We start from the raw sequence: 26,010 nt of genomic DNA on the forward strand, positions 1-26,010 counted from the left end.
CATGTCACTCGCAATAAAAGGTGTATATAAAATGATCAATTTCAGCTCATTTTAGAAAACTTCTTATTATTCGTTAAAAAAAAAAATATGAAACAATCATAATAATGGACACTCAGTGATATAAATACCAGTGATGTCAAGACAATGCAAATTACACGAAATTACTTTTATCATTAAATAATATAAAAAAATAGCTTAACGATTCCATTTCAAACTTCTTGAAATCTTACTTGAAATAAAGTTATATAACAATTGCATTTAAAGCGTATTCCGTATTACCATTAAAAAAAACAGTTAAAATTTACCGAAACGATCAGAAGTTATAGAGATAAATATAAACAACATATCCACTGATCAAAGTCGCCTTACAATTTAAATGTCGCCCCATTTTACGGTCGCCATTTATTTTAAGGTTGGCTAGAGAAAGGGAAAAAATCATAGACAGCAATACGCGTCGTTTCAATTTCTATTCGGATTACCAACATTTAAAACAAATGCACGATTCGTGGTGTACTGATGGGTGGATTTTGATGATCGAATTTAGTACCAACCGAATAAAATAGCTTTTCTGAGATGTTGAAAATAGTAAACGGAAGTTATGAATAAAATTATTGATTATTAGAGCATTTATAAACATTAAAAGAGTCTTTGAGAAATCCTTTACATGTACAATATGTTAAATCCGATATTCCTCCCGGGTGATAATAACCTATTTCCCATTGAAATAAAAAAAATATAATAAATGCCTAAACCAACCGCTGCCAAGAAACTACTTTAAATATATTTGTATCATAACCCTTTAGTATCATAACCCATTAATATTTTTAATTCCATTAAAAAAAAATCGTTTAAAAAATAAAAGTAGGTAGGGGAAGGTGGTGTCAAAAAAAACAAAATTCATATTGTTGATCATAACAAAATTTCTTACCGGTAGAATCACTTTTTTTTTAAATTTCTTCGGTATATTTGCAAATCGTGTACATGGATAAAAAAAAAAAACGAAAGGTGCTAAGAATTTTCTTTTATTCAAAAATTACAATATAAATTTATTTATTTTGTAATATGTGAATAAAATAAATAGATACATTTTAAAAATTCTTAAACTCCTTCGTACATTTTCGCTGATTATATATGTAATTATTTTACGTTACTGACAAACGTTATTTTTTTTAAAAACGTAATTTTAACAATGACAAGCAATTGAAATTTTAAAAAAATATTTTCACCTTGAATTTTTTTTCCTGTGTTGTCAAAATTTTGTTTCGCCTCCTAATATTTGGAAGTGTGTAATTATTTTACCGTTAAAATATTATTATCTGGACGTTCGTTTACATCATTCATTTGCTGATTAAATTTATTTATTTTGTAATAAATAAATTTATTTTGTTTTATGCCGACTAGTTTTTTGCCGTAAGACGGCCAACTGAAAAATTGGTGTCGCGGATTCGTTGCAAGAAAAAAATCTAAGATTTTTTTTTTCTCCTTTGGCCTGGGTGTCGTGGTGTATTTTTCATTACTCCCTTCCATACTCCTTCTATCCCACCAGCTGACAAGCCTCAAAATAGAGGCTTGGCGGGTTATTCCTTTAAAACAAAACAAAAAAACTGCAACACTCGTGGTGTGAATTGTAACATAACTCCACCAAAACAAATATTTGTGAAAATATATCAACAATTAAATGGTTTCGTGAATATTTTAACTATTGTGAAAAATGTGGTAGAATCAGTGGCGTCTTTGATAGCAAATTTCTAGTGAAGCTCAGATTAAGAGATAATATATAGTGTGAGTTTACAATACTCCAATCCTACTATATACTTCTATCCATACCAACCGAAAAATAATATTTCAGCAATTTGTTCAACGCCTTTAACGTGAAAAATCCTTCTAAGGGCACTGGTATTCACAAACTCACAAACAAACAAACAACAAACAAACCATCACGCCATTTCCCCGTAGGGGTAGGCAGAGAGGATAGAACGCCATATCACTATCTTGGCATACAGACCTCGCTTCCTCTACATTCATACATCTTCTCATGCACGCACGCCGATTATTTCTACTTTTAACATGTTCATCTCCAAGTATTTTATGGACTTGCTCATGCCATGTCTTTCTCGGCCTTCCTCGTTTTCTGCATCCATCAACATTCAAATCGTAGATCCTTTTAGCCGTTCTTTCGTTGTCCATTCGCTCTACATGTCCAAACCAACGCTGCACCCCTTTCTTGATTCTGTCGATAATGCATATCTCAGCCTTAAGCTCGGGTTTCCTAGGACAGTGGTGCCCGTATTTTAACGGCCGTAGTGAACATTAACGCGGTTAACAGCCGTCGTAACGGTGACTAGAGAGTGGTTTCCTGTAAAAATTGTGTTGATAACACCGTCAAAAAATAAAACCACTCTCTAGTCACCACTACGAGGGCTGTCCACCGCATCACCGTTCACTACGGCCGTTAAGATACGGGCACCGCTGTCCTAGGAAACCCTAGCTTTACACAGTTCACAGATCTCGACATTTGTGCACCTATCATACATCATCGTTTTGCCACATATTCACCTGAGGGATCGCATTTCGACAGCATTTAACCTACTTTCATCATCATTTTTCCAATTCCATACTTCGCTCCCATACATTAAAGTTGGCACTAGAACTCCGCTGTGAACTGCTAGTTTAGCCTCCTGCGATAAACATTTGTTTGCCAAAGTAGATTTCAGTGTACCGTTCACCCTGTTTCCGGCACTCACCCTCCATTCAATATCTTTCTCGGTCTTTCCATCCCTAGTAAACATACTTCCCAGATACACAAATTCTTCTACCTGATTCAGAATATCTCCGTTCACACTGATCTCACATTTAGTTATATTTTCATCCCTCTTAAAAACCATCACTTTCGATTTATCAACATTCATAAGAAAATCGCTTTTATAAGTAATTACATGTCATATTAATGACAAAAATATTTTATTTTAATGAAATAAACTTGAAATGTCTGTCTTCCCATTCTTTTCTATATTTTAGGGAGTGAAATTTCTTTATCACAAGTGATTCCATTTTTACTTTAACTTTTGACAGCTCGCTTAAAAGTCGCTAGAATTTATTTGTCGCTAAAAAAAAGTCGTTTTCAATGTCAAAATGTCGCTTAATCTAGCAACAAAGTTGCTAAATTGGCAGCACTGGTGGACGGTTGACCTGCGACCTGCGACCTACGCTCTTCTCCCTTCCACAAGATTTGTATTCAGTTCAAATTTCTTGTTTGGATGTGTGATAAACAAAACTCACTTACACTCTGACAAATATGTATGACGTCATTGAGTAATACGTATACACAAACTAGAAGCTCTCAAAAACATCGCTTCAGTTGGCTTAATATTTATGTGTGTCACCCGCGTATTAAAAAATTAACCTTATGCAATAGCAGTAAAGATGTATTTAGCATGTTTCAAAAACTTTAATTTCGTGTTATTTTATCTTATGTTCGTTATTTTCAAGCAAAATTCAACCGTATCGTTAATTGAAATAATGTTGTTTTTACTTACGATGGTTTTAATTGATTTAGTGCGAGTTTAAATACATATTAGATACTGGGGAATAGCAATGATTTCTTAGTGAGGCTCTGCCTCACTTGTTTCACAGGGTCCTCCGCCTCTGGGTAGAATTAACTTAATCCCTATCAGAACGGACAAACACATGTTAACAGAACATCTTCTCTCTTGCGATGTAAGACTACCTAGGTATTTGTTTTGTCCCTTTGGGAACGATAAATTTTGAAAGTTTCTGGACACGTTTTGTTTCGCCTACGTTTTAAATTTTAAGCATTAAAAGAATTTCTGTACATAACTGCAGCCAAATTGTCAAAAATTCCGATGTTAATTTTATTAAATTTGTTGCCCTCGCTAAGCAAGTTGACTCTGGTATACGTATCGCGAGAGAATAACTTGTTCCTCAGTTTTTAGTTTATAAATTTATGACAACACGTAAGAATACGTGGAAATGATTTTTAATGGTTCTCACCTGTTCAAAATCCAATCCGGGACTAAGTGAAAATTTATAGTGAGAATTTCAGCTTAGTATAGTACTTTTTTTATGCCCCATATATGATTATGTTATCTTGATTTCCTATTCGACCTCTCCGACATTAACATTCCATTCCACACTAATTTTCTAACTCTCCTGTGAAAGTTTTCTAAATATTAAATACCGACACAAACTTGTTTATATTACTAAAACATGAGTAAATATCTAAATAAACAAAAACTCGACACTGGATAACCACAGTTAGGAGGTGGAAAGGCCATAAAAAACAAAGAAGAATAAATATTTTTTTATCTTTTTATTTGTATATCAAAGAAAAATTGTTCTTGGTCTGTCACTAATATTGTTATTCCTTTCTGATTGTGTTGTTTCTATGTTTATTATAATTTGTGTATCCATGTACTTTGTTTTCGACCAATGTTATCATGTTTTGATAGAAGGCCCTAATAACTAAAAAAAACTAAGCCTTATGCTGTTTGTGGTTTTATTTCAAGGACAATAATTGCAGCAATTTATCTTCAGTACGTGTATAATCTCTGGCCTGAAGTCTCGAGCAGTCTCAAAATATCTAAAATAATTTGTCAGTTGATTCTGTATTATTGATTTCTCTTCTTTGTCAGTTGTGATAAATACATCCTAAAATGGAGACGAATACTCCTGATGAAACGGTATGTTAGTAATAACTGCATAGTATTATGGATCCTTAACAACATAATCAATGTTTATTGTTGTCGGATTTGACATCTGGATAATATATTTGTGCATTATATCAGTAAGGGAATGGTAAGGGACGACAATGGTCCGACGGAGTGCGTTTTCTCGTTACAGAACGTGGCGGAGAGCGGCGATAACTGTGCCGTTTTGCCGATACACACGCCCTTGACCGTCGCCGTCCCCCCGCCCGGAATGGCTCACGCAGATCTTTTCTCTAGAAATCGTATGAATATGGTCAACCAATATTTACAAATGTCAGGTAAGCCATCTTAACTGACGTTTACTTTTATACACTGTTAGATATTTCTCTAATAATAGCTGTAAAAGTCGATAATTGATTTGTGCTTTTCTTTAGAACAAAATAATTTTTCCGGCTCAAAAGTAGAGCTCTTAATCACCATCATAATTTCCCTTTCCCCACTCAGTGGTGCATAGGACACGGCATTAGTAAACCAAAGGTATTGTATAGGTGTGGTGATCGGTCTTACGCTTTGGGTGCCAGTCCGGGAACAATGAAATATTGCAGTCTCAACAACCTATTGCAGTAGAAATAGGTTCTTCACCCGCCCGATATCTGAGCTCCGAACACCTTCTTATAATATTGAAGTAACAGTGTGCTGGTGGTGGTGTCCGATTAGAACCTATTGCAACAACATTACAAGCAACAATTGCGACAAATTATCATTCAACTCAAATTTATCTAATTAAAATTACCACTTATTATTTGATTTAAGTTAATTATTGACAATTCTTGGTGGAATTCCATTGTAATGATATAATAACTTATATAACTGGTAAATACGTGTATAATATTTACGAGTCTGAAGACGCCCATCAGAGGGTGAAAGCGCTAATTGGTCAAACGAACAAGTGGAAGTGTGCCGAGTATTTTTAATTGGTAACTTGGTTATATTTATTTATAAGTTATCATATCATCACTTATTTCTTGTTTCATTACCGACCGGTTTCGGGGCTACTGTGGGCTCCTGTCGAGGTGTAATTTAGAAATTAATACAATACTATTTTGTAATTTGAACAGTGTCTGCATAATTATATGTCTACAATATACACATATTTTCATTCAAATTCAGTATTTTTGAGCTAGCCACTTAAAACATATTTTCGTATCCTCCACGAATGCTACAAAACAACAAGTTGTGCATTAAAATCATCTTAATGTTATTTGAGTGCACCATTACTTGTATATTTGTAGCATTCGTGGAGGAGGATACAAAAATGTGTCTTAGCACACGTAGTTAGTTAATCCTTCAAATAAAATAACTAATTTTTCTAAATGCATATGTATGTATGTAAAAAATGAGGAAGATCGGAAAAGAAATGACATGACCAAATCCGACTTTTCAAAAGCCAGAATAATCAGCGTGCGAGATGATCTATAAATGTAAAGGAATCAAGGTCTGTATCAAGAGACAGATTGGTGTGGCGTTTTATCCTCTGACACAGTTTATTCAGTAGGGGTAGGCAGAGAGAATAGAACCCCATACCACTCTGTCATGAACACTTGCCGATTAATTTTAAAGTATTTATTCATGCCATGTTTTTATCTGTCTTCCTGATTTTCTGCATCCATCAACATTCGCATTGTAAATCTTTTTTGCCATTCTTTCTCTGTCCATTCGCTCTACATGTCCAAATCAACGCAGAACTCCTTTATTTATTTATTTTAAAGAAACAAACAGTCGACAATGAACAAAAAAATACAGTTTAAAGACAGACCAGCAAAGTTTCCAAATAAGAATCATACATATTATTAAATTGTCTTACAACAAAAGGGTGTGTTTATGTGTATTTGTATGAGAGTAAGTGTAGATGTATGTTTATGTGTATTAGTGTAGGAGTAAGTGTTCAGGTGTGTGTAAGTGTGAGCATCATTAAATATTAATCATAATTTTTGTCGATGGTGCTGGTCTCAGCCTTACATAATTCATGGATCGTAGTTTGGCCGTACATGTCTCTGAGAGATCGCATTTTGACAGCATTCAGCCTACTTTTACCCTTGTTTTTCCAATTCCATACTTCACTTCTATACATAAAAATCTTCACCGGAACTACATTGTTAACGGATAATTTCCAGCCATTTGCGCACATGACTTTAGAGTGTTTTGACATGCTTGAATGGTTCTAACATGTCAAAACAATGCTAAATCATATGCGCAAATGGCGAATAACAAATATTCATGCCGTTTTTATTTGTTTTCGTCATAACTATAGGCATACGTACGAAGTTCACTTTAAATGAATATTAACAAAGAAAATGGCCTTTATATACAGTGGCATAAATATTTGCTACTGTCCTATAAAGGGTTAATGTGGCCCTGGGCTGGTATCCCGAACGCGTTTACAGCGCGCTATAATGCGTGTTTAGTACGTAAAAACGCGCTATACCGCGCTATAATTTTGTTTGGAATACCAACGGTGGTTATTTAAATTTAAATAGAGTTTTTTGACATAGGATTCATAGAATCTCCCGCAAACGTTAATCAATTATAATTATACAATTCAAATAAAAAATTTAATAAGGAAAAACATAATTTCATTGCTATGCTATTTGGTCTTCTACAATTTTATAGTAGTTTTTTTCTTAACAGCTTACTTTTTACAAAACTTTTACATTTGGTTGTTGACAAAGCTTGAATGTTGTCTGATATTTCACTATAGAAACGTATACAGTTGAAATGAATTACTAATTTCTGGTGTCAACACTAAGGAAATCTCTATTCCTTTTAGTAATTTTCATAAATATATTGACGTATGGCTGTCAATATGTTGATTTTTTTAAACATCACTAAATTACTAGGATTCATGTTATATATTGCTCGAACAGCCCTCTTTTGAAGCACAACAGAATCAATATCTCCAGTATTTCCTCACAGCAGTATACTGCTATACCGTAAGACATAATGCTAGGAAAAGTTACATTCCGCATACCCGATTATGTCCAGTATTTATGGTAAATCCTTTTCCAGACAACAGCATGGACAGTATCCCGCCCCCCAAGGCGGACTTCTCAGCCCCACCGCCGTATGACGTGGCAGCCAACAGTAAGCTGCCCACGTACGAAGAAGTCCAACGAGAGAAGACTCTGCAGGGAGAAACGCAGCCCAGGGTATTTACGAGTGAATACTTGAAAATAAAGTCATTAAAATTTGCTGAATGCTATCTGAGCATTTTTCTGCATGATACGAGGGGTGATTTTTATATTTGCAGGATAAGGCAAAAAGATCATCCTTTTTTTATCTTTGGTATAAGTCGTAAATTTCACTCAATTCTGTTCAGTCGTTGATTACTTTCGCGGAAACAAGTATACAGTATTTTTTTAAATGTCGAATATTGAGTTTCATGCAGTAATTAAATTCTTAACAAAACAAGTGTTCAAAACTAAGTTAAATGGGAGAGGTTTATGGTGATGTTTTTCCTTTTTAACAATGGTGTATAAGTGGAACCGGTTATTTAAGCAAGGCATAGAGTCATTTGAAGACGATGAGCAGCCAGGAAGGCCAAACGACGTCACAACATATGAAATGCTCATGAAAATGAAAGAAGCTATTTGGGAAATGGTCAGATAACTAGAAGAAGTTGCTAAAATGTTAAAAATAGCGGAAACCACAGTCTACAAGATTACGCGCGATCATCTGGGTACGCCAAAGGTCAGCGCAGTCAAAGGTACCGTACCAAGAATGCTCTCGCCCCATCAAAAACAATGTATTGAGTGTTCCAAAGAGTTTTTGATGCTGTGTGGCACTGCACTGATCCAACCGATATAGTCAACAGAATTGTCACTGGAAATGTAACATTGGTTAATTTTTATAATTGCGATTCAAAGCAGGAGTCTATGCAGTGGCACTAAAAGGGCGGCCCTGCACCAAAGAAATACAGAGTCGTTCCATTCTTTCGCTGGAAAGGTGATGGTAATGACCTTTTGGAATTCAGAGGGAATCCCTTTATAACAGGGGCATACTACGTTGATATTTATCACCGTTGAAAGGATGAAATTACATGTAAAAGAAGAGGAGAATTGGCAACAAGTGTACTTTTACTTCATGACAATACACGGGTCACCGATCACGAGGCCAAAGTTGCGGTCAATGCCATAACGTCATGTCGTTGCGAGGAAATTGTCCACCCACCATATAGTCCAGATTTGGCACCCAGCGATTACTACCTGTTCACAAATTTGAAGAAACTTTGTGGAAGGCATTTTGATACCCTCAAGTCACTCCAGGCAGCGGTAAATGATCATTTTTCAAGCGAACATAAAAAGTATTTTTACAAAGGATTAGAAACATTTTTTTTATTTTATTTATTTACAATTTTAAAAAACCCGTTAGGGTTACATTAGAAATGTTATATTGTCTAGTCATTTTATGTCTCGTCTAGTCTGGTTAGTTCAGTCATCATGTGCTTTTTCAGATTGATTTTAAATTTGTCTCCAGTAAAAGATGGAATCTATACACCTATTACATCTTTATTCAAAGATGTAATAGATGTATAGATTTTCGAGGAGATTATATTGAAAAATAAAAATAAAATGCTGGTTCCGCAAATGTAAAAATCACCCCTCATATGTCTAATGGTGTTACCACACCGATCGATTGGTGTGGTAGCTTTGGCTGATTGACGAATACCAATCGACAAAACATCGGTCAATTTGGTGTAGTAGAAACTGTCGATCGACCTTGACTCTCATCCAACATTTATCTATGTGGTAACACCCTAAATAATATTGTTTTCTAATGTATCACATCAGAGATGGAAAATATTTTTAAAGGAATGGAGGAATATGGAAATCTTAAAGATTTATAGGGCTTATGATATGCCATTGTGGTTTAAGTGGCCACTTTACACACTGTACAACCAGGGTTGAATCCAGTCCTTGTCTACAAAAATTGGAACAAACTCGAAACATTGCTAATCTGTTTTTTATTTAGTGCATTACAACCTCGGTATACGAGCATTTTACTAGACAAATTTGCTGAAAATGTGAATCGGGTTGTGGTCCCTTGGCCAAGGCTAGTGTTGCGGACTCGGCGGATCGGAGCTCCGAGGTCGAACTCCACTCTACCCCGACCTTCTAATAATAAATTATTGACATTTCCACCTATTTTGCTGAAAAGATCTTTTCCTAGTTGCCGTATGTAGTATGATTCTCCAGTCCGGTCGCTCTGTTATGGTATAACGTAGTAGATTACCGGGTGCACCTGTTGCAGATACCCGGAGCCCAGCAGCCTCCGCCGATCACAGCCTTCCTCACGATGGAATCTGTAGAAGGCCAAGCGGACTTTGATGCTGACAATGGTCTCCTCGGAACTGATTTTATGTTCTTCACGGCTTTCTTTGGTAATTGTTTTTACACATCTCAAATTTTCACAAAATTACAATCTTAATTTTTATTATGTTTAATGAATACGACTAGATTGAGAGAACTCCTCCCGCTAACCCTTTAATGGATGTCACAAAACTAAAATGATGAATACAGAACACGGTTCATGATGTAATCCACCTGACTCCCGTTTTTCACCCGGGGATACGTTCCACTGAATCGTTTTGCACGGTTTCCAAATAAAACAGTCCAAAAATGAAATGCTCAATAATAATATAATTACATTATTCAATACTGGAATGCCCTACATCACTCCTTTACTCGGCGTATATTGTGATAATTATCTTAGTTACAATTTTTTTTAAATATTTTAATGTCATGTTATATCTATGAAGAAAATTAAGGTACAGTAAATACTCGTAATAAACAATTTAAGTTTTTTTAAATCCCGAATTGATTTTCATACAAAAAAACCTATCCAGCATTGTTCATTTTTAGTATACTTTTTTTACACGGTACTTTGTGGAACATATCTCCCATGTAAAAAGTGGTCCTAGTGTATACTAAAAAATAATGATGGATGAATTTCCTTGCATAAATATCAATTCAAGATTTAGTCATTTTTTATCGTATCTAATTTTTCAAAATTTAAAAAAATATGGTAGTAACGATTATTCACTATCACTATCGGACAATGGCATACCCATTTACCCAAATTTGGTAAAACTTCATTTTCAATTCTTGCGATATCCAGAACCTTCCGTATCTCGGGTGAGAAACTGGTCTATTGAGTAATAAATACATGCAAGGGGTGTTAAAAAGACCAAAAATAAATATATCGTATTACTGTTACGCATTATTAAATTAATTGCCATAATACTTTATGTACTTTTTAACTATTTATTGTAAGAGCCCTCTGGGTGTTTATAAAATAAAATAACATAATGTTGGAAACAAATAATTAAATTTTTCGGACCGTGTTTCGTTTTTTAAATCGTGTAAAAAGAATCCATACCTGGTTCAGTTCTAAACAAAAACCAACGGATAAATCAGCATTGGGATGATTAGCAGTTTCCAGTAATACTGAAAACAAACTTTTTCGTTTCATAATAATGTCATTTTAATTGAAGTGCATGCTGATTCAATAGATAAATTTACACATTTTATCTAGAAGAAACCATGTTTTGAGATGATATATTTTTTTTTGTATATCGTTCAATAATTTGGCACATCAATCAACTAACTAAATCTAATTGATTTTGGAATTTGAAGTTCGTTTGTCAAGGCACTATCGACAATGGTTGATATCTTCATACACCCAAATCTCTTTTCCCTTTGCGGTCCTTGTCCAATTGTATCGGTTGACTTCCAGTGGCTTTCTTGTTCAACTGGATCGGTTTCCTGCTCCTCATGTGCTTCTGTCACACCATCGCCTCCCGTTACGGCGCCCTCTCCGGCTTCGGGCTGTCCCTCGCCAAGTGGACTCTCATCGTCAAGCACTCCACCGAGTTCGCCAGTCACGACAACTCTTGGTTGTGTTGGTTGATCATGGCTTTCGGTAAGTACAATTGTCACTCTATAAAGAGAGATATGAACTTCACTCCGTATAATATATTTTGTAATTTCATCACTGTTGCTTTTTATTTGATTATTAAACTAGAGAAATGTCTTAAGAGGATGTGCGATCTGACTTTTTTGTATACAAACGTATTCCTGTATTTTCTCCCTGGATTATGGCACTAGAGTGTCCGTATTGTTTGTTTTTTTTTCCGTTGATAAATTGTCTCTTATAAGAGCTAGGGGCATCCTAAAACCCTTAAAAGCCCCTAGTTTAATCCGCCATCTTCGGACGTACGGTATACAAATATGATAACTAATTTGTTTAAAAGTGAAAACTCGTTTCAGCTTTGTGATAGGGAAAATAGGAATACTAGACCTCGATTTTGTTGATTTGCCGACGTACAGTTGTCTTTTTCGTACAGCATTCGGGAGAGAGTATCAGTGTAGAAAAACTATATTCTAATACCTATTCATCTAATTAACTAACTAAGGTGTACACAGATGAAATGTGAACGCATTTTGATATGTTGCAGGTGTCCTAATCTGCATTCGCGCAATAATCCAGTACCTGAATATAAAGCGCGGGTGGCGCCTGCTCTCGGGGAATGCGCAGGAGAGATTGTTATTCTTCCACTAACTAACGCATCTGTATCCGTATTCTGAAACTATAATTATTTATTTTGCTTTAAAAAAATCATTGCAAATTATAAAGCGATCATTCCAAAAGTTTCTACAAATGTTCAGAGTTGATATAATATTATGTAAATAATTCTGAAACTATTTACGCATTGTTAAAACAATATACTGCGTTCTATTTTAAGATGATTTTTTTTTTGTCATCATACATTTTAATTCACCGAATCAAAACTGTGTACATAGTATCATTCAGAAATGATTAACCACCGACTGAATGACTCCCAAAGGCTAGGGATTTATGTCATTATTACTGTTTTGATTCAACTTACTTACTAAAATAAAGAACCTCAAAATTAGCGCTCAAGATGAAATGTTTCACCAAATGACTATGTATGTACATATAATTGGATGATGGAATGAGGAATATTAACGGTAGCGAGCACTTTGAAACGCAGATCCATATTGCTACTAGATTTTTAGTGAATTCAAAATTATTATTGTACCTTTTTAATGTTATTTGTATGCATTATTAATTTTACATGGGATTTTTCTGTAACTGTTAAACTCAATAATTATGTATTTATAAAAGGCATTTTAGGGTTAAGTATTTTTGATTTGTTTAATTTCCATTTCTCTAATTTGACATGTGTGATCCATCCCGTCCGTGTCTGGGGTAGTTTTTCCAATATTTATTATATTTCAAATCCCCGCTCGTAGAAATGCACTGTATCTGAGCTGGGTGTTAAATAATAACAGTATTGATGCAGCTAGGTATGGGTGTATTTTATAACATAACTTCGTTATTTTGTCTATAGGATTTTCGCACTATTCTGAACAATTACACCGGGTTAGTTGGTGATCCTTGTAAAGCAAATAACAGTATTACATTTATTTGTTATTCTCCTTATTCATTATTAGTACGCCCCTCGTGGTATGTGAAAATGAAAAATAATTCCTATTTAAACTTTTTTTTAATCAATAAAATTACTAATGATTCAATCTCCTCTCAGGGAGTTAGTTGTGTCTCAAATGTGAAATGTTTAAATTACTTAGTCTTTTTTATCGGTCGAAGTTATTTTAATATTTCGCAAATAATCTCATTTCTTTTTCGAATAAATAAAATTACCTTGTGTTGTTTATGGTGTAATTAGACTTAAATTTTAACTGGTGAAATTAATTAGTACGGGAGACATTAATTAAACAAGAAAAGGGACATTCTTTTCATGGAAATTATTTTCAAAAACCTACAAAAATATTTTGCCAGTGAACAGAAAGTCTGGTGGAAACCTTTTAAAAAATTATCAAATCACCAAATAAATCACACGAACATTAAAATTTGTTATATTTTCACAATATTTACAATTCATACATTTGATGGGGAAATTGCTGATGAAAAGGATACATTTTTCTTATGGCTGCTAACTCAATAAGAAGGTTCAGTGCTACAGGATATAAAAAATGTTTTCTTACGCATGTTAAAAGTTATAGCATTAACTCTTATCTTGGCAGAACGAAATTTTTTTTTTTTCACATTTGATAGAAAAAAAGGCTTCAGAATCCCAAATAAATGGGTTTTTTTTTTAAATCAAAAGTTTCTTATGAATTTTTATAATGCATTTAATAATTAAAATTATGGTTACTAGTGTTTTAGTTCATCAGAAAAACAAAATCATCCTATAGGATACATTGCCAAGAAAAAAGTTAAATTGTACAGCTAAGATTCTTGAAAATGTATGAAAAAACTACTTTTAACGACGTCACTAGTTCATCCGAATCAACCACTGGTTGATTATTATAACAGAGTTATTATAGAGTATATATATACGGAGTCATTATGAAGTGTTGTGATAGATTTCCGGTTTATGGGAATCCAATTCGCCAATCAGCAGAACTCACCATAGTGACTCGCAGAACTTTATAAAGTCTTAGCGCTGATAACACGATACATATTTAAAAAAAAATAGTTTGGCTTAGTTTGATAGTCTACTAACAAATAAAAAAAACCACCGAACTTCCTCATTAACAAGACAAATCAATAATCCGATAAAATTACAATTGCTGTTGGGAGCTGTTGCTCTTACTCTGAAAATATGAACAAAGTGTATATTTTTCCTTCATGTTTTGGAGATGAGATTTCAGGACTGTCAAATTTGTATATTTTTTTTATTTATCTCCGTTTTTATTCGGTTGCAATCTCGAGTATATTATTATAGTGCATTACAGTTTTGAAATCTAGTTGATCCCCCGCACATGTTGAATATATCCGAATACTGTGTGTCACGGAAGGATCCACATTTTTACAGTTGAGGGTCCCAGAACTAAGACAGGAGAATGCTCGGTGAGATTTGACAAACTGAGACAAGTCACGATGCATTATGTATATCTGCGCGGGATGCGGCGACCGAGCTCGTATAGTCCCAATCAAACTTTACTAATGATGAAAGATCACTATAAAATATTTAAAAGAAATTGAAATGTTTTATTGAAATCCCGTAAATAGCGACTGCATCTGAACCCGGGTGCGTGTTAAACTAGCGGGAAAAAAATGTATTAAAAATAATTTATCTCTTCATTTTATACAAAAATCTCTGCATAGTTATTATATAGACAATGTTCTTCAACATAGATTTAATAGTGAACTATATGTGAAGTTTGCACATGTCTGATAACATAATTTGTCATTTTTGAGAAACACTAGATTACACATTAAAAACTAGTCCAATAATGGCCAGTCTTTTGTATAATCACAATAAATTACATGTAACAATCTATGTATATAGATTTGGACAGCTGTTTCACGTTGTGAGGTCACATAGATATATTAAGAATCCTCCGTGTTATTATGTCCTACACGAGAATGCTGACACCGAGTAAATGTTTACTCGGACGACGCTGATTTTTTACTTAAAAAGAAATGCTTGTATGGTGTGGTGAAAACCTCTTAATAAAATCTACTAAAAGAATTTGTTTTAAAAATCAATCTTTGAAGATTATAAATTACGCTTATTAAATCGAGTCAGTTGGGGGTTTTAGGTAATTATTGATAAATTAATTTATCATATATATATACATATATATACTTATAAAAGACATAATTACTATGACTGCTTAATTGACAAACAATCTAAAAAAAAACTGCATTAAGAATATTGGAAATAATTTGATAAACATTTTGCGATTTAAGAAGTCTCCCGAAAACGCGAGGAATCGTCGCACGGTGGAACCAAACTGCTTATTTCCAATACATAATTGTGTTTTTGTGTTACCCTTTGTCAATTCATCACATCTAATGTATGTCGACTACTTGTATAACTTTCCGTGTCCAACACATTATTGTAAATACCTAGCTAAGCATACTTAGTGTGTAAATATTGTCTTTGTAATTAGATGTGAACAGAACACTGTGTATTTTGCAATCACTGGCAACATTTCCACGTTGGCTCCGCATCTACCCCTACCGATACCGCTTGCAAAATATCCCAATAATCCTGTCAATCTAGAATGCGAGGACTTCAAACTGTTTTATATAAATCATAGTCTCATCACGAGTGTGATATAAAGATATATATTATTATATGTATTTAGTTTTAATGTTAGATGTAAAAAGCTTTCGATGTCTGTTGGTGCATATAAATCAAATGTGTATTTTATCTTTTTTAATATTAATAAACAAGACAACCAAAATTGCCTTTTATTTCTGAATCTGTAAACAATGATACATTGTTATGGGTGAGCCTTACTTTATAATATTTGTGCATTGTCCTTAATAGTCGAGGTTGCTTAGAAAGAATTTGCAAGATACTCGAGTTGGCATACCACAGAGAATAATGCAATACTATTAGCAACCTTGCCTCTACGGTGAGTACAGTTTCCTGAGAAAGCTATCTAGCGGGCGTAACAAGACAGCCGTCTGGAGATGTCGACTTAAAGAGCGGTGCCGTTGTCTGGCAACCGTGATCACCTAATTTTACTAAGCGATCGACTTAATTTTATAAAACTGAGATGTACTGCTGCGGAAAATATAGGTATATTATGAAGATGAGGAGTCGTTGGAAGTCGAAAACTATTGCTTGGAGGAGAGTAAGATATTTAACTACTTTGTGCGCACCGCCCCAACCATGACACCATCGAATTCATATCAAATAGTGCATGGACTCGATCGTATCAGCAATTTGCATAATCCCGACCAAACTTTCCTAATGAAAATATCTCAAAACACAACTTCTTTGTGAATTTTGACTCATCGAGACGTTCAAAATCGTGCAGCACAGTGTGCATTTCAAGGTTCGGTGCAAATTTCAACATTTTTGTGATTTTATTACAAAATCAATAAAAAAATTGTAAAATTGGATTTCATGTTTGCACTCATTTTCAGACACAAAAATGTTCACTGGTGCAGGAGAAAAAATATTCCCAAACTGTTTGTATCGCACCGCTGTGACGGCACCGCCGTTTGACGTTTTGCTCACTATTAACGCTCTCGATCGATATAGTCGATGCTTTAATGACGTCATCCACCGCTACATGACAGCCGTTAGATGACGGCACCGCTCTCTTAGGAATCCGTAGATTTTGAACTTCGTTCTGAGAATATAATGTAAAAAACTCTCGTCAATAAACTGCGAAACAAATAGTTAAGTGTTTCTACCTAAATACTGCCCACCGAGGTGTAAAACAGACATATATTTTTAAATACAATTGTGTTTTTCCTTCATGTTCTCTTTTAAAATGTATATGTATAGACACATTAATTTTGAATTGAAAATACAGTTTTGATATTTTAAGGTTTTAATAAATTGTTTAAATTCAGTTCTGTTCGAACCATTTGGATTTTATTTTCTGTGAACTTGTTCCTGAAACTAATTTACTTTTGTACTTATTAACCAAATCTGTGAAAGTTTTGTCATCTTTGATCTGCGAAGATCTTTTCAATTTAGTAATCTTGTTTGTGTTTTGTTTTTGTTTAGGTTGTTTGACTTTTTCTCTGGTCCGGATATCCTGCGCCCTCTTAGAAGCTTTCTGTTTTTTCTTTTCACTCTTGACGTTGTCCTTGTGTACCGCGGCCTCTGTCCGCAGTCTGAAGTTACTCCTCATTCTTGTCTTGCCCGGTTTAGCCGTCTCTCCGGAATATTCTCCCCCGTATCGGCCTTCCTGTTTACTTGAATTATTTTTATTTCTATCTTCCGTTTTCCACTGTTTTTTGTCAAATTTACTTTTTTTGTGCGGTAACTCTTGATCTATATTTGTCGGCTCTGACTTACGTTTTCTACCGCTCGCTTGTTGCGGTTTATTGAATGTTTTCTTGTTGAACTGAGTATTATCATTATTGTAATTATCCTTTGATACGTAAGACTTACTTAAAGGATTTTTAATAAGAGATTTCTCTAATCTCTTCTTTCTAGCATTTATAACACCCTTGTCTTCTACAGAGAAAGATACAATTGGCCTCTGGAAAAAAAAAAACAATCGAATAATAATCTAACATTGTTTTTTAAATAACTAATAAATAGCAATCACTTACACTGTTTTTATGGAATATAGAAGGATTATTGTTCATCCGCCTTAAACAAGCTAAAGCATCTTCGTGTTTAGTAAACATCACAAATCCATAACCCTTTGACCTGAAAAATGAATTTACGCATTATGTAATACTTCATTCGTGGCATTATGAATATTTTAGCAAACAATATTTCTTTGAAGGAATCGTCCATTGCCAGCAAACTTATTTATTTAGGATCAATAATTTTTTTTGTGTAAAATATGGCTAAAAACTATCGCAAAGCATAATTTCAGATGGTTATTTAGGACTTCATTGGGAATAAAAACAGCTTTTTATCATCATTCCCCTTTTTGTATCCAGAGGTGCGATGCACAGGGCACTGCATTTTTAAACCAAATTTATTAAGCATATTTCGAACATCTGTTTTATGAAGATAAGGTAATCGGTCTTATGCTTTGGGTCCCAGTTCAGGAACAGTGAAATATTGCAGTTTAAATAATTTTTAAAATCAATATTTCACATCCACCTTGCGAGGAATCAAACCCAGAAAAACACCGATCCGGGGTTCTAGTTTTATTTCACACACAGAATTATATTCTTCATTCGCCTGGACACATAGTTTATTATATTTATTCAAGAAGCTAAAATATATTTTTCAATAGTGTCTCACATGTGTTTCCCATCAGCACCGAGCGGTCCCTTGAGGTGCTTCATGACACGGCACTCCTTGAGGCAGTAGGCCTTCACATTGGCCATCTCCATGCAGACCTGGCGCAGGTCAGCGTCCGCAAAGTGCGGGGGGACGTTGTGTATGGTGAGGCGGTAGCGTGAGATGAACCGGTTGAGGTTCCGCAGCATCTGGGACTTGTTCTGCTCCAGCGACAGCCGCTTGGCCATGTCCGCGCCGGACACTCCCGCCGCCGCCTTTGTGTTTGCCAGGATCACTAGAATATACAGTAACTGTACCTTGCCAAATGGAAAACATCCATATTTCGCACTTACCGATGGAAATATTATTGTCTGTACAAATAATAAAAAATATACATGGTTTGATAAAAATATACACGGAATATTTCAAATTTATATACATAATTTTAACAGCCTGTTTCTTTCCCTAGATGTTTATAATTAATCTGTTATTTTCAGCCATTTTGAACACATAGTTGATTTTTGACAAACTAGTAAGACGCGTTTTGGTGTGATAGTGAGTTTTTGAGATTATTCCAGAGTGAAAACGACCGACGCCTGCATATGTTTTGCGGCTTGTTTGCAACTTTTTACACCGTAGTCACCAAACTTGGGCCCGTGTGATTTCTTCTCGTTCTCAACAGTTGAGAGGACTTTGAGAGAATGACATTTCACGACCATAGAAGAGATAAAGACTGAAAAAGTGCATTGCAGAAATGTTTAGAGGATTGGAAAAAATGCTGGTATAAGTATAAGATATATATATAGTGTATATCCGATGGTGATTACATTGCAGGGAATATTGAGGAATAAATAAAGATTTAAAAAAATATTATACACAAATTCCGTGTATTTTGAATAAAACTGTGTATATTAAAGTAATATTCCACAATATATTGATGGGATCAAAATACACACCTCCCTCCTTGATGAGATATAAATTTCTCGAGTCCTTGGGTTGTTTTTTAGTTTTGGTATTTTTTCCATGAATACGATCCCGGAACATGGCCGGGAAAGCCTCCATTACTTGCCCCTCCAGTGTCAAACGCTCGGGACCCGCACTCAGGAGTATATCCGCATCTTCCTTGTTCTAAACATCGCACAACACGTCACATTACAAGATCATGGCTGCCGATACTAACTAACGAGGGTCAACTGAGGGAAAGCTTACCTGAAATCTGACAAACGCGGTACCTTTAGAATGTTCAGTTAGTTTATCTACACAGACCAAGGAATAGTTGGTCTCTCCAAACTGGCGAACATATTCGGCCAATTCTTCGTTCCCGACACTGAATGGCACATTCTTGAGGAATATAGTTCTTCCGTCTTCCGCATCATTTGCAGAAACCCTGAAAATATTCACCTTTTAACACTTATATAAAGTTACACCTTAAAATAGATAACAATGTCCGAGGAAAAGTCGGGTCAAGTGGTAGGGCAAAGGGAGAGAGGAGGTTGCCGAGTGCTGAACACAGTTTGGCTTTTTCTTAGATTAAAATGTGCAAAAATTGAACTGTAATTAACAATAAAGGAACCACTACATTATTTTATAATTGATCACATTTAGAATAATTATATCTCAGAGTATACTGTTAATTTTATATTAGTAGTAATGAAATTATATAATAAACTACCAGATAAAACTAAACAAAAGACTCAGACAACCTTTACAAAATATGTTTAAAATATTACCACTAACAATAGAATATTATTAATTATTAGAAAAGAAAAATTATTTTGTTAAATGAATGTATTCCGTAAGGGTTATCAAATAAATAAAAAATGCACTCCTGAAAAATATTCTTTAAACGGTAACTACTATTGGGTGGTAGAGCAAATTTGCCCATACTTCTTTATTTGAGTTTGTCCAAATGTTCGTAGACAAAAGACTGGATTGGGAAAAAATTGTTTTCAGGCGTTGCCTAGTATGTGAAATAATTTAGTCAGATGAATCTCTTCGCAACAATAAAGGTTTCAGCTCTTTAACTTCACTTAAATCAACAAATGGAAGAATTGAAGAAATTTGGATGTTCAAACATAGGCAAAATGGTGAATGTTACACAGTGTGTAAAGTGGCCACTTAAACCAGCCAATTACAGGTCATAAGCCCTGTAAATGCCTAGACTTCCATATTCCCTTATTTAAGGTGTTCTCCATCCCTGTTGTAATTTGTTAATCTTAATGACTCCCGGGGGGGTGAAATCCAGTCTTTCATACTTCTTTAGTTTTAAAAAAATAGATTAAGTTTTATTCCTGACATTTCTCAGTGGAATTTATTATAAGAAGTATTTCATTTAGATTTTTTCTAAATGAAATACTTATTATAATAGACAGACGTACTGGTAGGAGACATTTTTAAACATAAAAAAAAAAGTTAATCTTATGTTGTATATTTATATACAAGTGAGAGCGAGGGTTTTCAGTCATGGTTTTATATACATATGTAATTATGGGAACAAACAACTCGGTATTATGCAACAATGTAAAACTCTGTCATTGATAAAATTAAAGTGGTAAAAAAAATGTATAGAACTTATTATAATTATTTCTAAATTATTTTCATTTTATATTTCAATGTGTTTTGTTATATTTATCATGACTGTATGTTTTCTAAATAAATAAAAAAATTGCTTACTTCAATTTACTTGGATCGGTTTCTGTTGTTTGAGAAACATTATCATCACCATCGAGTTCTTCATCATCACATTCCACATCACTTTCGGCTTCAGTACCACTTCCACTTTTAGAATCTTCGTCTGAAACATTAACATGTCATGTCAGTTTGTATTCAAGTTATATCGCTGTTTGATTTCATTTTTGTTTATGTAGACAAATATAATTATCATTTATTGCAACTGAAGCAAATCATAAATGAAACTGAGCCCTTATTCTGTTACAATTTCAGTTCATAAGTTCGTTCGTTTCTCATATAGAGTGAAACCACTATCTATCGTTCCTCGAATAATCGTTTTCCCGGATGTGTCGTTTATTTCTTCTAACTCCGAAAAAATTTCATATAAAACATACAAAAATTAATCGCATCGATCGTTTCTCTATCCACCATTTTAACGCATTCATCGTTTGAATTACGATGCGTATTTGACATATTTTAATATTTTGTGTATGTCCTAATGCGCAGAACGTTCGAAAGAGAATGAGAGATATAATGACAATTAGAACAAGTTAAGGTTTCTGAAGATGATTGGCTAAGACTTGATACACAGACGAATTTCAACAATTTTGTCACATTTGACGACAATATCCCAACGTGTGGGATAGAAACTATCGAAAGCTCGTGTGATGCAACGTTGAAGGAGACAGCTGAAGAGGATGACATTGATGAAGAGGAGCCGCCGCCTGTTTTTTCATTTTCAGAAGCATGCACTATCTTCGAACGATTAAAAACATTCTACTACTCACATTCAATAACTGATGCCGAAAAAAATATTATTTGGAAAGCCAAAAATATAATGTTGACTGAGATTATTTCCAATGCAATGAACTTTGATATTTTTTTTGTTTTTGTTATGCTTTCTAATTTTATTTAAATACATTTATTTACACCTGAAACTTTTATCTTTTTTAGAATTTTAACCTGCCAATGGTAATGCAGTTTGCCAGGGCGGTATCTTTACCCGATCTTATCTCCTTGTGTATTGACCTCTTATTTCCGCAAGCATTGTTTTCCCGCATTCATAGTTTATTTCAATAAGTCCCTTTAAAAACGATAGATAGAGGTTTCACTGTATCCATCTCACTCTAAAGCAATCAGATTTGTGTTTCGCTTTCATTTCCGCTACATACGATATGGATGAATTTACAGAATGAGGGTTCTGGTATCTCTAATTCTTCAAAATTGTGTTGTTATATCTTTCGTAAACTTAGAATGATATTATTATAATTATAAAACTCTTATTTTACATATGTTATATGCTGGAATTTACTTGTTAAAAATATTACAAGAAAAAACTTTAAATTTTAGTATGTATGAAAAATGATGAATACATATATTTTACACCACAACAGGCCAGAAGGTCCCATTACAGTGGTGAATTACAGCACAGAAAACCCAGGCTTAAGAAAAATCCTATTCAATTTTTTTGTTCAGCCTTCAATTCCTTTAAAGAAAGTTTGAGTAAATCTCACCATGGTCAGTTTCCGATTCTCCCGTGTTTGATTTTTCGTCATCACTCTCAGATTTAATTTCTCGCTTCTGCCCTTCGTCATCGGACTCGGGTTCCGACTTGACATCATTCTTTAGATATTCCTCTTCATCTTGCTGTTGAGTAATATACGACATATATTTGTTTTTGGCAATGGCCCAATCTACGTGAATGGAGCGACCTACAATAGTATAAACAGTCTTAATGAATGCCTGGCTGGGGTCGTTAGGGTCAACCGCAACAAGCGAATGAAGAATAAGATAAATCTACCTAAATAAGGTTTAGCATTTGTGTTTAAAATGGCTTTGGTCGCAGATTTGACATCCTGGAACTGAACGAAGCCGCATCCCACAAGATCTCCGTTTGGTTTCTTCAACAATATTGCTTCCGTCACCTCTCCGTAAGGGGAAAAATGTTTTGAGAGAGACTCCTCCGTGGCTTTGAAAGAGATATTTCTGATAATCAGTCTGGCTTTTTTAACATTCCTCTGTTCGACGGCTTCATCAATTTTTTCTGGAAACAAAAAGTAGCAAAAAAACATTACTAATTAGCAGCGATCTTTCACTTCAAGTCGTGTGTGGCGCAACGCCGGATCTAATAGGATCTAGCACCCCGTCAGTTTCTGAAGGGGGTCGGGAATATACACGTTTGTAAATTAATACGAGAATGTTATTTTCCACTTATTTTGTGCCTACTGAACCCTTTATAAATATTACATAAAGGTCAAAATGCGGTCGCTTAGACAAATGTGTGGGAAATCAATATACAGTCATATGACAAGGCTACGAATGGTGAAATCAGGCGAGTGCAAATCTGAAATAGGTGTAATTGATAAGATTAAGAAAGGGTCACTAAGACGGTTTGGTCATGTAGAACAAATGGATGACGAAAAAATGGTAAAAAAATATATTTATGGTTAGAATGAATGGTAACGTAGGTCGTGGACGACCAAGAAAGACGTGGCGTGATCAGATAAATCAAAATCTTAAGTCTGACCACGTCAAAAGCAGACACAACCGAAGGACATGTATGACAAGAAGTACGAATGTGGAAGAAGCTAGAAATGTATGTCAGGATAGACGTGTGTGGAAGTCCATCCTCTCTGCCTACCCCTATGGAGAAATGGCCTGATGGTAGTAGTAGTAGAATCAAATTTGAATATATTTTTTTCTACATAACAATATCGACCGTGTTCAGGACAAAGATTTCAAACCACGATTCTGAAAAAAGCAGTTTCATTATTTCAAATGTATTTTAAACCGTATGTCTTATTTACATTTTAGCAAAAGGATTTTAACACCAAATGTCTATTGACTCAAATAGTTTTGCCAGAATGTGTATATGATCAACACAAATGGTTTAAAACACATTTGAAATAATGAAACCGCTTTTTACTGAATGAGGAAGTTCAGTCCCACGGGAAATTGGATATAAAAAATGTTTTAAGTTTCGTGAAAATGTATGAAAAAATAATAAAAATTAACTGCTTTGAACGACGTCACTAGTTCATATGAATCAACCAATGATAAGAGAGTTGTGAAATGCTTCCGGTTTACGGTAAGTCAATGGACCAATCGGCAGAACTAACCGAGAAGAAGTGAAAGAGATCTTGAGACGTCACACGCGGAATAATATCAGAAATACAAAACTTTAAAAAATCGTAGCGCTGATAATACAATACATAAAAAATTTTGGCTTAAAACTAAGCTAATTAAACAATAGTCTATTAACAAAAAAAAACATTGAACTTCCTTATTGTCGTTTAAAGCCTTTGTCCTGAACATAATCGATATATATAATTTTAATTAAGATGATAAATTGCAATGTTGATAAAATAAATTAAAACATATTAAATCAATTTCAACAAATTTCTCCCCCATCTAAAATCAATTATTTTTTAATGACACACTAGTCTTATTAATCTCGCAACATTAAAAAATCTGTTTATACCGGGTTGTGGACTCATAATTCCACTTTACAACGGCTCGATTCCCGTTTTCCAGAGCAAGTTATTTACAATTTATAGGAAATGGTCTGAAGATCGAAGTATTTTGGTAAATAATAAGAACTCAAACATTTATTTCTCTTAAAAAAATGTTATTCCCTTAGCACCAATTATTTTTTAATAACAATAACTTACGTTTCTTGTGGAATTCTTGGGAATCATTTTCCGATTTGATGGAAGAAATTTCTTCTTTAATAGTTTCATCAGCAGATTCTGGTTCCGATTTCATCTCTTCCACATCGTCCCGAGATTTCGTGTTCTTCTTGTAATCTGGAGGCGCAAACTGGTGCTTGGGCACAGCCCAGTCCACGTTTATAGACCGACCTGTAAGTAAACACTAACATATCACCATTCTGGGAATCAGTTCCCTATGCACGAACAGGTGCGAGTAGGGAAATTATGATAATGAAGTAATACACCTCGGTCTCAGTGTGCATTGTAACAATATACGGACTTACCTAGAAAGGGTTGTGAATGTGTGGATTTGACGGCTCGCTTGGCGTTCTCCAGGTCCTCGAATTGTACGAACCCGCACCCGACGAGATCCCCGTTGGGCCGCTTTAACAGCGTGATCTGGGCGATTTTACCAAACAGCTCGAAATGTTTCTTTAAAGCATCTTCTGTAGTTTTAAAAGACAAATTTCTAACAACCAAACGAGCATTGACATCAAATGTAGGTTTTTGTTTCTTGTTGAACTTTTTATTTCCTTTCTTTCCCTTAAATTTAAAAGACTGCTTTTCTTGTTTTGCATCTCCCTTTCCAGCTGCGTTATTTTTTTCTGAAAATATAACCCTAAATTTAGATGCACAGTTTCCAAGATAAATTCTAATTAAAAACGTAATTTTAACTAATTACTCACGTTTACCCATCGCTAGTTTGAGTTATCTACTTGAGTTTGCTTTAAATCAATAACAATAGTTTATTTCAGTAAAATAAACAAGTTTAAACAAATATAACCTACAACAAGCTCACGCTCCTAACATGCCAAAACCAAAAACACAAGGCAGGCCATGATGAAATTTGACACAAGACACAAATATTATTTGACAACAATGTTTGTCTTTGGTTTTGTATACTTCGGTAGCCATGTTGTGGTAGCTATCGTAATATTTTGTCAGACGCTATACCGTCTGACAATATACAAATACATAAAAATCCGAACTTTCATACATAAATTTATTTTTGAAATGCTCAACTTTTATTCTAGTTTGAATACATTTTGACAATTTTCTAACGATATTTTTTTTTTAGATAATAAATATTATACTTATTTACTCGGCCTCGCAGCCATCTCCGCGGGATCCTCCATTATGGGCTATCCAAGCCCTAAGCGGGAGGAAAAAACAGTTTTTTTAGCAATTAAAAGAAAAC

At 34.4% G+C, this 26,010-nt stretch overlaps 2 protein-coding genes across 2 annotated transcripts; one reads left to right on the top strand and one right to left on the bottom strand.

The window, feature by feature from the left end:
- Window positions 1–4,421: 4,421 nt before the first annotated feature.
- Window positions 4,422–13,405, top strand: Ndfip (Nedd4 family interacting protein). The gene is made up of 6 exons (XM_088239696.1): window positions 4,422–4,700; window positions 4,861–5,005; window positions 7,734–7,873; window positions 9,975–10,104; window positions 11,460–11,645; window positions 12,181–13,405. Exons 1-6 carry the CDS (start codon window positions 4,674–4,676, stop codon window positions 12,282–12,284), a joined length of 732 nt encoding a protein of 243 aa, XP_088095822.1. The 5' UTR covers window positions 4,422–4,673; the 3' UTR covers window positions 12,285–13,405.
- Window positions 13,406–17,053: 3,648 nt separating this feature from the next.
- LOC148272698 (RNA-binding protein 28) lies at window positions 17,054–25,639 on the bottom strand. Its single transcript, XM_088239694.1, has 11 exons — window positions 25,499–25,639; window positions 25,097–25,417; window positions 24,774–24,962; window positions 22,904–23,146; window positions 22,617–22,814; window positions 21,106–21,226; window positions 19,642–19,819; window positions 19,389–19,560; window positions 18,454–18,727; window positions 17,805–17,904; window positions 17,054–17,731 (listed from the first exon to the last, which is right to left on the bottom strand). Exons 1-11 carry the CDS (start codon window positions 25,506–25,508, stop codon window positions 17,090–17,092), a joined length of 2,448 nt encoding a protein of 815 aa, XP_088095820.1. The 5' UTR covers window positions 25,509–25,639; the 3' UTR covers window positions 17,054–17,089.
- Between the last annotated feature and the right edge of the window lie 371 nt (window positions 25,640–26,010).

Source organism: Micrasema longulum, unplaced genomic scaffold (assembly GCF_059751315.1).
Source record: "Micrasema longulum isolate JH-2025_06_02 unplaced genomic scaffold, ASM5975131v1 h1tg002224l, whole genome shotgun sequence".
NCBI classification, from domain to species: Eukaryota; Metazoa; Arthropoda; class Insecta; order Trichoptera; family Brachycentridae; genus Micrasema; species Micrasema longulum.